The sequence below is a fragment of the Eulemur rufifrons genome, chromosome 6, assembly GCF_041146395.1.
Source record: "Eulemur rufifrons isolate Redbay chromosome 6, OSU_ERuf_1, whole genome shotgun sequence".
NCBI lineage: Eukaryota > Metazoa > Chordata > Mammalia > Primates > Lemuridae > Eulemur > Eulemur rufifrons.
This window is the reverse complement of record NC_090988.1, coordinates 71205394-71219404: the sequence shown is the minus strand read 5'-3', so window position 1 is coordinate 71219404 and position 14011 is coordinate 71205394. Positions and strand designations below refer to the sequence as shown.

The following is a 14011-nucleotide window of genomic DNA, read 5'->3' as shown; positions in this document are numbered from 1 at the left end:
CTGTATTCTACAGTATCAATCAGCCATTTTTCCAGCCCTTTTCAGCTTAGACTCTAGAGAAAGAAACTCTTAGCTGTGAACCATCAGTCCTTTTTAGTCCTGCCTATTATTACAGCTGGCATTGTGGTTGGTGCATTTCTAAGGACTGTCTCCTAATGTACGTGAGACACATGTCAGTCTAATATCCCTGGCTTTATTATTTTCTATAAAATCCATAAGCACTCACAACTCTACGAATGCAAACTTTACATAAGCATTCCAGTCACCCATGATTTCTCTCCTTTGTTAATATTTTTACAATTGTGCTTAAAATGTATGTATATGGTGGCATATGCATATACATAATCAACTAAACTACTTATCATAACCTATAACTACTTAACAGACAACTGAGGTAGCCTGAGAGTTTTAATTCACTCTGTTTGCTGTTATTCCTAGAAACTGCTCACTGTGATTTTGAGCATCATTAAAATATTTCCCAACTGCCAAAAATTGTGACTCAAGGACTCTGCTTAGCAGAGGGACCTCAAAGAGTTAGACAAAACTGTATTGAAATCTAAGCTCCTCTTCTCCCCTCAGCAGGTTACTCAACTTCTAAGTTTCCTTTTCCTCAATAAGGAAGCTGCCTTTCAGACATGATAGACCCTGGCTGGTAGCAGGTGGTCTGTAAGGGCAGTTATCTTCTCTATCGGATGTTTGCTTTCCCTTCTTTAACAATTCTCAAGATCTTGGGCCTCAGCCTTCTTATTTGTGAAAGGAGTACTCATGGTCCAGTAACAGAGAGGTTTAAATGTTTTTGAGTACAATTTTCCAGAAGTTGATTTATTATCCAAAAATTTTAGATGCTACTCAGAAGAATTAAGTGACACTTTCTTTTAAAGGACTGGCTTGGTTTTGTTTTTTTTTTTTTTTTTTTTACATTGTTCTTGTTTTTTTATTATAAAACATAAAACTCATTGATTAACAAAATCTGAATATATCTTTCTTTAATTTATTTGGGCATGGGCACATCGTTTAAACTCTCTGGAACCATTTTCTCTCATTTATAAACTGAAAATAACATTACATCTCCTGGATTGCTCAATATTTTAATAAATAATAATGATATATAATATATTAGCATATGACCATTATTTCCATTGGAAAGCATTATGGAGGTATCTTAAACAGATTCAAGTAGACCTGCCATTTGACCCAGCAATCCCATTACTGGGCATATACCCAAAGGAAAAAAGGTCATTCTGTAACAAAGGCACATGTACCCAAATGTTTATAGCAGCACAATTCACAATAGCAAAGATGTGGAAACAACCCAAATGCCCATCAATACATGATTGGATTAGTAAACTGTGGTATATGTATACCATGGAATATTACTCAGCTATAAGGAATGATGAAGATACGACATCTCTATGGTTCTCCTGGAGAGAGTTGGAACCCATTATATTAAGTGAAGTATCCCAAGAATGGAAAAACATGCATCACATGTACTCACCAGAAAATTGGTTTCCCTGATCATCTCCTAAATACAAATCTGGGAACGACACCAATTGGACATCAGACTGAGGTGGGGGGTGGGGGAGGGGATGGGGGTATGCCTACACAATGAGTGCATTGCGCACTGTTTGGGGAGTGGTAACACTTGAAGGTGCTGACTCGGGAAAGGGGGGGTGGGGAAAAAATATGAAACTATTGTTTTTAACTTGCACTGTTCACTTAATAATTTATCATGAATAAAAAAAAAAAAAAAAAAAAAGAAACAAGAGATACCACCATGCTGTTGACCCTCTTGGGCCAGAAAGTTCCTCAAGAGATAAGGGAGTTCTAAAAATCTAGTCATCTTTTCCTCTCTCCCACTGCAGAAGTCCCTGCACCCCACTCTATTCTTCTGCCACAAATATCACTCAGTTACTATGTCCACTTGGCCTCTAGCTACCAATTAACTAATTTTCTCCCCACTTCCCTATTCAAATTCCTGATAAACAGAGAATCTAGTTAGACCTGCTAATTACCATCAAACTTTTCACAGCGTCTTAACATGTTCATCCTTGTTACAGTGATACATGGGCGATAAGTTTCCATGATATGGAATATGGGCACCCCTGCTATCTCAGCCAAGCCTCAGGAAACTGGTAAATGCCCAGTATTGGAACAACCATCTTGCACTCATGAAGAAAAAAATTAAAAGAAAAGCCACTGTAAGCAATGACTGGCTTGGTTTTGAATCTCAGAATGAATTCTAGGACTACAAACTTTTTCACAGAGGGTTAAACTGTATTTCAAGGAAATCGAAATAGGTAACGTTTAGACTGATATGAGATTGTACAGAATGTGTTTTGTAGTTCAGAAAATACTAACTACTGGTGCGAAGTCTGAGCAATTTTACTTACTGCATCATCCAGTAGGTTTCCTGTACTCTTTTTTCCAGAAGACTTTGATGAAGGAGAAGGTGAAGGAGAAGGGGCAGAAAGTGTTTCTTCTTGTTCAATCTCTTTTTCCAATTTTATCAAACCAGGAGGCTCCACACCATACCTTTTAAGAGATACCAGATCATTATATATACATAACTTATAATGAGAAAATTATCATATATTAAATTTGATTATGAACCCTTTTGGAGTAAATTGCTGACTTTCAAAAACAAATTCACATTTTCTGGCTCTGAAATGCCAAGTTCTTAAATTTGCAGGCTTTTCAGCAGGGGAAAAACACATAAACCTGCTGTGCTGGTATATGTGCACATACATGAACACATACCCACCATACTACAAATAAATAAAAATACTCAATGTCATACCTTAATGAGTCAATAACATGAATAACGATGTAACATTTGGTCTTCAGCTTTCCCATTTACCAGCTTTAATGATATTAGTGCCGTAAATAAACTCCTATTTTGAATTCAAGTTTATTAAAGATAGAAGTAAAATCAGAGTATCAGAGTCAAGTTTGAAATAGACCCAGAACAATGTACTATGGGTTATACAGTGTCATAGGTTCTGTTATTCTTAGGAACCACATAATGAAATCACATATTGTTGCTGGGAAAGAAAATGAACAGGGAGGAAACAGAGAAATAATTTATAATAACAATATATAAAAAACTTTGTTGTAAATTATAAATGCCATAGAAGTTCAAAGAGAGAGATGTTGCTGTGAGCTATCTCTTATAATACTTTTCTTAAGCTAAATATAAAATTAGGTTTGGTTTCTTAGATACATATCAACTGTACCTAGATGGGAAAGGCCAAAGATAATTCTATAATTTGAGGTTTCTGAAGGATTTGGGGATCAATGAATCACCACTTTCATTTTTACAGATAGGAACACAGATGCAGAGAAGGTATATAATTAGCTAGGAGCAGGGTAAAGACTTCGATGCAGGTTTTCTGATTTCAAGGCCAACACCATTTTCTCCTGACATTTAATCAGGTGATTATGTGTTAGAAAGGAGAGGAAAGTCTCTTGGAGTTTAAAAAAGAGGTTATGGATAATATACAAAGTAAATAATCTACAAGCAGAGATTGTGTTGACAATGTGTTTAGTACTTTTGATTGAATAGTCTATTAAAACATCATTAAATGCAAAACCTTAAGTTATTGTCCTGTTCTAATGGCTTGTTATTTTAACTGACATCATTCTACATATGTTCAGCACACACTTTGAGGAGTAGGCAATGTCCCTGCTCTTGAGGTTTTACACTGGGGGCTCAAACAGTTTAATGCTTGGTTTCTCTGCTTTGTTACCCACTCCTCTCCAATGAAATGAGGGATTTTTCAAATTAGTAAATTTAGGAATAAACTGAGCATGCTTTACTCTTCTTCTAGGGAGGACACTGCTCATAAGGTGTCTTCCATGAGGACCCCTAGCCTGACTCATCTTTGCTCATGAGTAGGTAGTTAATTGACCTAATTCTGGAGTTCAGTTAAAGACACTAAGCATGTCTGTCATCTTGGATCTTTATGGTTATAAAGATGATGTTTGATATTTCATATGTCACTCTTTTATTTTCTGTTGGTGTAGTAAACAGGGGTGCTATGTGTCAGGCACCTTTTGGAAGCTGGAAAACTGATATTAGAATTCAATACAAAACAGTTTAAGCTGGTACAATTCAACTGAACAATCACTCCTCTGAAAACAGCTTCTGGTCTACAGAGTAATTTTTAGTTACATATAAATCATTAGCTAAAGTACCTAGGTACCACTTATTTCTAACCTTTTATACATACTAACCAGTTAATGGGACATTAATTGCAATATATACTAGACTAAACATTCTACAGTGTTAGAGACCACCATCTGATTCATAGAATTCCCAGCATGTGACATAGATCCTGGCATACAATAGGTACATAATGGCTACCATTTAAAGGTAAAATGAATTCCTTCATTCTCATATAGCAACAATATCAGGTTCTAAATATGAATTCAGTTTCATGGTTTTGGATGCCTAAATGCATATATCACTTTGATAAAACATGTCAACGTTAAATATACAAAAATGCTTGACCAAAAAAAAAAAAAAAAAAAATTCTTCTAGAAGACTTTAACCCTGTCCAAAACTAAAACACCTCTTTTAAAAATTTTCTAGTAACCATTAATTATGCTGAACTCTACACAGCATCTCATTACCTTACTGAGGAAGAATCGAACCAACTATAGTATTAACCTACTTTTAAAATTTAGAAAATTACTTAATCTTTACAAGTCTGTTTTCTATCAAGAAAGTAGAGGTGAAAACAGCCTTCTCTCAAGGTCTATTGTAGCAGTAAAGGGAGCGAGGGAGAAGAAAGAACATAGAAAATCAACTGCTACTGGACATCTTCAATATGTCTGGCATCACCAGCCATCCTGACATACGTTATTTGTGAGCCTTACTTTATTCCAATATAGAACAGAAATTCTAAGTTCTATGGTTTAATATTGTTAGAAGGAATTAAAATAGTATACATTACATGTCCAGTACAGTGTCTCGACACATGGCACCACCTCTAATATTGCTGTTGATAAATTAATTGACACATCATGGGTTGCACAACCAGAAAACTGCAGCACTGAGGGGTCCTGCTGCCAAAGTTTTTGGTTTCTTTCCTATACTATACCACCAAAATGAGATCATGTTAGCCTCAAAGGTAAGATGTTATTAAGATACAAAGTAGTAGTATTACTATTTTTATATTCTTTACATTATAAATTTATTTATTATAGATATTCTATAATTTATTATAGATGCCCTTTTTAAAGAATTGTTAGAATTGTGGAATATCAGAAATATTTCAGTACTAGAGTTTAGCAGACCAAGTTATACGTTTAGCTTTGCTACTAATTTGCCAGATGAATTTAGACAGGCAATCCTTTTTAATCTCTCTAGAATTTTTTTGATTCTTAGTTCCTTCAAGTATATAATTTGGTTACATTTAATATTTTTAAGAGAATAACATAAACTTGGTAGTGAGGCGAGAGAAACTTAACTAGAAGTCACAGCCAATTAAAAGTCAATTGTAAGTGAAAACATCGTATTTGAAAGTATATATTAGGTGACTCGGAAAATATGATTTCATTTGTAATTGTGGAGGGATTCATGCCACCTTTCAGGAACAGGTTGCATATTCTTTTTACAAAATGAAATAATAAATATGTTATTAGAATAACAACAGGCTCAACTCAATGCCCAATACAAAGTAGACTAGGTTTGAATAAAATTGGTACCAAAGTTACACATGGAAAACCTTGTCCTGGAGAGTTTTCTTTATCTGGGAATGCTGAAAATTAGCTATGCCACTGAACACACAAAATCAACAGTAAGTCCCAAATCTCTGCTTATATTGGCTTTTGAATACTTCAAACTGCCTAAGGTATAGTCAGCCAGTCCCAAAATGCACACTTAAATACTATTCACTGGCTTCCTGTCTGGCTGGAGATGTCAACAGGCCGTAAATCATAAAATCCCCTTTGGGTTGGGGGCCAGCACCTGCAAGCCAACTCAGTCATCAAATATGTCTTTTTTTTGTGTTCGCCAAAAGGCTGCTTCATTCTGGTTTCCGTGGTTAACTCTACACCACTTCGCATTTCTATTTTGTCTATGAGGTTTTCACAAATTTATACTGTGTGTATAAATTTGGAAAGGAGTGTATGAATTTGGAAAGGAGTGTATTTGTATAAAGTTGGAAAAGAGCGTTTTCACTCCTTTCCAACTACAAGATTTTATAGTTTTAGAAGTGGGTAGCTTTTCTAGCCATCAAAACTAGAAAAAGAAAGAAAAGAAAAGAGAAGAGAAGAGAAGAGAAAGAAGAAACAAAAGAAAAGAAGAGAAAAAGAGGTACCTGTTCTCAAACTGAATAAGGATCAAACTAAAGAGACCAAATAGGTTGAGTCCACTAAAATCAAATCCTCACCTATACACCTTAATGATATGAAAGTGGGGTGAACATTCAAAGAGCATATACTTATTTTTGTCTCAAAAAAGAAAAAAACTAAGTGCTAGGAAAGTGGTCTTATGGCTAAATGACTTTATAAGGAGATTCTAAGAATGGATTTCTCATTTTTCCAGCAACTTGACACAACTTTAGGAATTGATCTAGATGAAATAACTGAGTCCTGAAACAGAGCCCTGAACTAGAAGGTTTACTCAAACTATTTAGTAGACTATAGCTTTCAAACAAAAGACATCTGGAGCCTATTTTATTAGGAGTAGAGGAACAAATTTTACAGCCAAATAATAGAAACTCTTTCCTTTTAAGGCATGTTTATGGATTCATGCAAGATAAATTTTGCCCCATTTATCTTCTGTTTTAAAGAAATTTAAAGATATAGATTTGAAAGGAAACTTCAACCATGTAAAAGTACATGCTATTCTTTAGCAGTTACTTCAAGTGCTTTAAATAGAGTGAGTCAATTAATAATTTTCTATAAGAATATTTTTTTAGTAACATAACCTTTTATAAGGCCATAGATTGAAATGGGAGATTAAAGAAAATGTTCACAAAATATATTTCTTTTGAATGGTCATAAATTTTGTTCCAAATCAAGGAAGTACTGAAAAATAAATAATCATAAAAAGCTCCACTATCATGCTGATTATTGATTATGGCTCTAAATCAAAAATATCAAAAGTTTTTTTTTTACTATCATAAAGATAATCTTAATTCTAAAGTCTATAAAAATGTTGGATTCACAGTAACTTTTCTTAGCAATGAATATCAAAACATTGTCATTAAAAATATCTTTGAGGTTTAATTAACTTCCTTTTGCTGAGTGTTTTACTTTTCACAAGACAAACGTGTATTTTACATTCAGAAACTGACATATTTCTGAAATATCAGCAGAGGGATTTCACTCTTCAGTGATGATAGCTCTATTTAGTTGAAAATGAAAGAAAGTTTTACCCATGAGAACCAAAATAAGTGGCCTCATTCTCCCATCTCAGAACTCAGAAAAGCCTACAGCTCCCAAAGGAGTTTCACTAAGTATCCCAAGACAGATAAAACATAACAGAAAATCAGAAACTTTCTGGGAGTCATTTCTGAAATGATGTTGATGCTTTTAAAATGACATATATGCAATTTGGAGAAGTAAATGTCTAGAATCAAATATGAGAAAGCGTCATCTATGAGTGATGAAAAACACCAAACTGACAAGATTATAGTGGGGACTTTATTAAGGTCAAAACTCATCTGTTCTGTGTGCAAATTCATCTTGTATTTATGGAGAGCTCTCCCATAATCACTTCTAGTTTTGGCTAAAGCTGTTATAACTCATTAATTTGTGCAAGTCTCCACAGAGGAATGGGGTGAGGAGGAAACACAAATGTAAGCATTTAGATACAGGTTTAATGTATCTAAAGCAAAATTTAGGAGTAAAATTGGATTGAAGAAATTAATTTTCCTTTTTTCCTCCAACTAATATGCTTCAACACAGAGGTAAGGAAATGAGATTTGGGTTTATTGAGTTTCTGTTTGTAAAGCACAAATGAACTTCCATCAAAATAAAAAATCTTCAAATGCATACAGAGAGAAACTTCAACAGACATTCATACTTAAATATTCAGTCTATCCAACGGATATTCAAGTGTTTAACATCATGCTGCACACAACAACAAAAACAACACCATGAGTAATCTATTATAATAGCATATTTTTTCACTGAAAGTGTGTAATACTTCACTCCACCCAAGTGGGTGAAGAAGATAAAAGGGCAAGTTTATAAATTAAATATATTAAAGTAAGGGTTTACCTTGATCCTTATGTAACTCCTTTTGTAAAATCAGTAATTTAATTTTTTGTAATGCAAATAATCACTGCCTTTATCAGGCTGCATGGTCATAAAGCATGGTCAGAAACAGAGCAGCCCCAAATTACAATTTTAAAATATTTGGGTGGGGGGAACTCTTCACATGATGCTGCACCTTGAAATTGACAAGGCCATTATGATTCCCTTTCATTAACCAAGATTTTCAGTTTGTTTTATACCCTAAGATAAGGGGCAATTTATGCCAGACTCAGAGCTGGAGGAAAGGTGATTCTTAAAGGCATTTTGTCATTGGTTTGCTCATCTTCTCCTTTGACGACTCAGCCATAGTTAAAATGTTCTTGGTAAAATGTTCATTTCAGCAGGATTCTTAATCAGAGTGTTCATGTAATAAAAAGTATAATAAGAAAATAAAAAATAAAAATCAGAAAACAGGCAAATACTATAAACTAAACAGGAGGAAAATGAAAAATCCTAATTAATTCTGGAGATAGTGAAACTTTCTCTGTTTACCTCTACGTCACAACTTTCAGAAGATATTTATCTGATACGTGTATTTAGGTTATTTAAGCAACAAAATGGAATCTGGCATTTTAGAAGATTCTAGTGGTATAGTTAAAGCAGACAACTAGACAAAAAGTTTTTTGTCTATCCTTTTGTTACAAACACCGGTGTTTCTTTTACTTGAGCATTTCGGTGGCAAGCAGCTCATTTATTGACATTTTACTTGGTGTGTTTTCCTACCCTCTGTATTTTTAACGTCTTTCTTCAGGGATAGCTCCTGTGTCCTTAGTATTCATTTGACTCAAGGCTGTTTGTCCTGCAGGCGGGCAGCTCCAAGACTGGTGGGGGAGTGGGCTTGGCAGGGACACCTTTGTCCTGCTCTCCCCATAGAAATCAAGAATGTGGCAGCACTGAAGGGAATGGAATCCTAAGAAACAGCCAGACACCACAAACGTCAACTGTGCCTAAGCAGTAGACACCTCTGAGGACCAAAGCCTAGAGGGTTCTCCCCCACAGACCTTCACACAATTATCTGGGAATGTACGGGAGAGTAGAAAAAAATCTCCAGATACCTCAAATTGATTTTTTCACTCTATGTTAAGTAAAACCCAGTAATATTTAATTTGAATAAAATATTAAATCAACACTTCTCACACCCAATTACTGTGGTGAAATAAAATTCATACCTGACACACAATTCATTAACATTATATTGACTATGATGATTTAAAGAATTTGAGGTTACATCATCTGATTAGTTTTCTATTGGATCAAAAAAAGGTCTGTTCATTGTCACCAAGTTTTCTAGTCATGTAATTTTCTTTCTTTTGTTTGTAAATTCTCTATTTCAGAATATACAGCCAGTGCCACCTCTTACTTTATCTTACTTTCTCATCGGATCTCAACCCTAAAAGCATACTACCAGCATGTGGATCAGAAAGCATCTTCTATTTAATTCTAAAATTTTAATCTGTATCAAGACCTCTTCATTTCTCATTCTTTGGGCTTCATAGAAAAATCAAAAGCCCCATCTAATGGTCTGCAAAATAATAAATGGGAAAACTTAAAACCAAAGCAAGTTGGCTTAGCTAATAAAGCTCCTTCCTCTGCTTATTTAGCTATCATTTCTGCAATTATTTCTTGTTTTTCCTTCCCCTAAAAAAAAAAAAGTTTCCAAAGATCTATCTACACAAGGATAACATTCTATGTGTTTCTCTATTAGAAATATAAAAATAATTTAAAAACTATCTCCTCACTCAGAATCGGAAACTAAAAGAGCTAAGGGATGAGGTGCTGAATGGGAGAAATGAGGAAAAGGAACAAAAAGGAGGCCAAAAAATTATTAAAATATAAACAGAAAGCAAGGATGTGAAGGAGGAAGAAAAGAAAGAGAATATAGGAATAGACTTTCCACCAAGGACAGAGTTAATTGTCACATAAAACTTCATGTACGAGATCTTCTCATTCCCAAAAAAGGTTTGAAGAGAAACTGTATTTAATTAAAGGGTATTAGTAAATACTTAGACATAGTGGCTTTGACAGCAAGATCGTGATGTTAAGAATATCAGTGGGATGCTTTTTGTTTGATCAACTCTCTCAAGATGTTCACATAATCATATTTGAATGGGAAGCTTTTCAACATCCATATTAGACATCAGCAATGAGAAGCCAGCAAGCTTATCTGTTGCTTGGATGCTGTGATGGTCTGTGTCTTGACATAGCAACAGTAGTTTGACCTACCTGGCTGCAATCCGGCCAAGCTCTAGCAAGCAGAGACACACTTCTCTGGGTTGCTTGTGGAGGACTGAAAGACAAGATAAAGGTGAACACCTTTACAATAGAAGGGCTTGTAAAGCAGCTCAATGGTGAACAGGTTTTCCAATGACCTCCATCACTCATGCTCCCAATAAATGAGCTAACCTTCATTCTGACATTCATACAACCCATCCTATTCCTCAATACACCCAGCTCTGCTAGAGGCTTTAGGTGGCTAAGACTCTGCCCAACCTCTCTCCCAAGAGCTATTGGTCTCAGGAACTCTCACCCTGAGTAAATTTCATCCTAAACATATTTACTTCAATTAGTTAATATTAGTAAGTCAATACTGGACACATACGTAGCTGTAATTATGATACATATAAATAATTGATAAATATTTAAAAAACATATATCATACAGGACTATGGAGCAAGGGCTAGCCTTTTTAATATCTGGAGTCTACCTTCACCAGTGATTTTAGCAGAAATAATACAATGATAAGGGTAAAAATTATATACCAAAGTCCTTTTTATCTTCCAAATAAAGACAAATGTCAAGTGAGACTCTGAAATTTGATGTCCTCTCCTAACCAAATCTCATTAAATATTTCTATTCTAATATAATCCGATTAATTAGTGAACCCATTTTACTGATAGCTTTAAACACATTCAGTAATGTTGACAAATCATACTTGCTTTTGTTGAGCCTACCAGAGGAACATGTAGAAGAGGATACCACTCTCTTTTTCAACCAAGACTAGGGGATTTTTTAAATGTTATTATATTAAGCACTGAATAAAGACAAGAGATATCGGGAAAAAATTTGCATTGAGAACAGTCTTTACATAGACACAATAGTCTTTTTTTGTTAGAATTTTAAAGAAAATATTAGCTTATCGATTACCTATTGAAAAAATTTAAGTAGCAATATTGCTTTAATTCTTGAACATAGAATTCTATAATAATTTTCCAATATTATTCTATTCACTTGAATGTACTAATTTCTCCCTTCACAGGTTATGATGGTGGCAATATTTGGTCCACTGACATCATAATGGAATTTGTTGGGAGTATATGCGGCAAATAGAGAAAAAAAACAAATAGTTTTACTGAATTGTAAAAGTATGTGATTTCATTTGGCTTTAAACAGATGTACAAATGTATTATTATTTGGTTATAAAAATGACACTTTTTAAGCTTTTAGATAAACTCTAATCTCATCATTAAATTCTAATTCCCATAATTCATTATGGAATTTCTCAATTATAGAATATTTCCATTCTTGATAATATAATTTTCAGATTCAGCTGACCTTTAGTGAATTGTCACAAAACGCTATTTAGGGAAGCTCAAGTTACTTTTAATCAAAAGGCCTTAACATAAAGACGTTTACTACCTCCAATGTCAAATGTACCACTAGCTCACTGGGGCTAGAATAATACCAACTTCACAAAGTTTGACATGTAAATTGACTTCACTGCAAGGTAACATAGGGACTGTAACATCACATAGGCATAATTTCAAACAGAACGACAACAAACATCATAAAACAGAAGTAAACAAGTAAAAATCAATCTTTTTGTCTAGATCATCAGTTTCTTCGGATTCACAACTTTTTTTTTTAAAACCATGTCTATGGTATAAAATAAATAGAAGTTTTGAGTGGGAGAAAAGATTATATAAAAAATGAGGAGAGGAACACTTTTAAGTCCCTACTAATACCCTTATCTTAAGTGAAAGCTGTGTGAAGCAAGTGACAAAGCCCCAAGAGCTTTGGATACAATTTCATGCATTTCATGATGAAATAGCATCAAAATATGAAAATTATTAGTGAACTGACCAAATTGTGTCAATTTGCAGTCAATAACCAGCTATAAAAATAGCTAACATAATTATAATGGTTCTTTAACCAAGAACCATTGGTTATTGGTTATTGGTTATTGTACATATTTGAGGACTGGTCTGTGAATAGAACTATTTTATGGAAAGTCAAATTTGTTCTGAGCAATGTGGATGATATAATAAAGATTATTTGATAAGTAGCATACACCACTATTATGTATGTCTTTTTTTCATCTGTCAATTTAAACAGCTTTTGCAGGCTAAAATTCAAATGTTGACTATACCACAGACTCTTTATAAAATCAATTTGGCAAACTGAAAAGTAATTGCATCAATCTTCATTCATCTTCTTAGAATCAGGCCATAGAATTTAAGACAAATAAACCTCTTCCCCAGCATCATTTTTTAGGAAAATGCTAACAGAAAAATAAGGTTTTCCTTTAAAGTTTTCTTGGAAAGTTTGCCTTTTTATGAAGCAATAAAATTGCGTTAAAACACACTGATAATTTTGGCTCACATGTTAATAGCTTTTCAAACATCAGACAGATCATGCCTGGCCCCTAATGGCCAAAAAAAAAAAAAAAAAAAAAAATCAGTGCTTGATGACCAGTAAACAATGAATAAATCTGTAGAGGTGCATAACTTAGCACGATACCTAGAACAAAGTGATTCCTCAGCAACTATTATACCTCATAGTATGCAGGATGATGACAATTATGAGGTGGTGATAGTGGTTGTGAACAATGAACAAACTGAATAATGACTAAAATTTTACCTAGCATCTTTAGAAGAGGGAGGAATTTAAATTATGCACATGTTTATTTAAGTGCAATAGCAAACACTGTTACCCTATTGCTGTAAAATTAAATTTAAAGTTTTTTAATAGTATCTATTTTATACCAAAGTGATAACTTTTACTTTTGCACTAAAGCAAGTTCTATACTAAAGTTAATAGATGGAAAGAGTATAGTGGTTGTGTGATTCAAGCCACAAAGATCTGGGTGTAAGTGTGAGCTCATTTGCTAGTTGTGTTATTTTGGGAGATTATTCTATAAAATCTCAGTCTTCTGAAGGAAAACAATAATGCCTACCACACAATATTTTTGTGAGGATTAAACAAAATAATGTTTATTGTTATGCTTAGCACAGTAATTTGCAAATATGAATATACCTTCCCAATTATAGTTTTATTTATTTTTTTAATTTCTTTAAAGATTATCTGCATTTAGTCAATTAACAGTAATTTGCTTTTTCCCCCCCTAAGCATTTGTTGTGCATCTATAATGTGTCAGTTACTACACTAAGTGATAGAAGAAACTTGGAATGAAAAAAAACTGCTATTGGTAACTATAATTTAGAGGGTTCCTATTATAATGAGTGTATTTTAAATATTTCATTAATTATATCATATTAGAGATAGTTAATTTTAAAATTACACTTGATCTTAGCCAAAAGGCTGAGAAGTGATTAGTTAATTCTAAAATTAATCAAATTTCATTTTAAATAGGTCAATTTAACCAGCAGATATAGACAGACATAAAGCAGATATCCTTTAGCTACTACAACTTTGTGCTAAGTATAAAGTTTAAGTAACAATTCCATTAGGACATATGTCATTTTTTTGAATCACCAAACATTTTGCCATTAATTTTCCTCCATCT

The 14011-nt window shown here is 33.7% G+C and overlaps 1 protein-coding gene across 10 annotated transcripts in view; it reads right to left on the bottom strand.

Annotated features, from left to right (window-relative positions):
- Nucleotides 1–14011, bottom strand: part of GAS2 (growth arrest specific 2) — a 124411-nt gene that overhangs the window by 58322 nt on the left and 52078 nt on the right. For all 10 annotated transcript variants that reach the window (XM_069469716.1, XM_069469715.1, XM_069469714.1 and 7 more), the window contains exons 5-6: nt 10492–10555; nt 2391–2532 (exon numbers count right to left, since the gene is read on the bottom strand). In XM_069469716.1, the coding sequence (XP_069325817.1) occupies nt 2391–2532; nt 10492–10555 (206 nt within the window). The remainder of the gene's footprint in view (nt 1–2390; nt 2533–10491; nt 10556–14011) is intronic.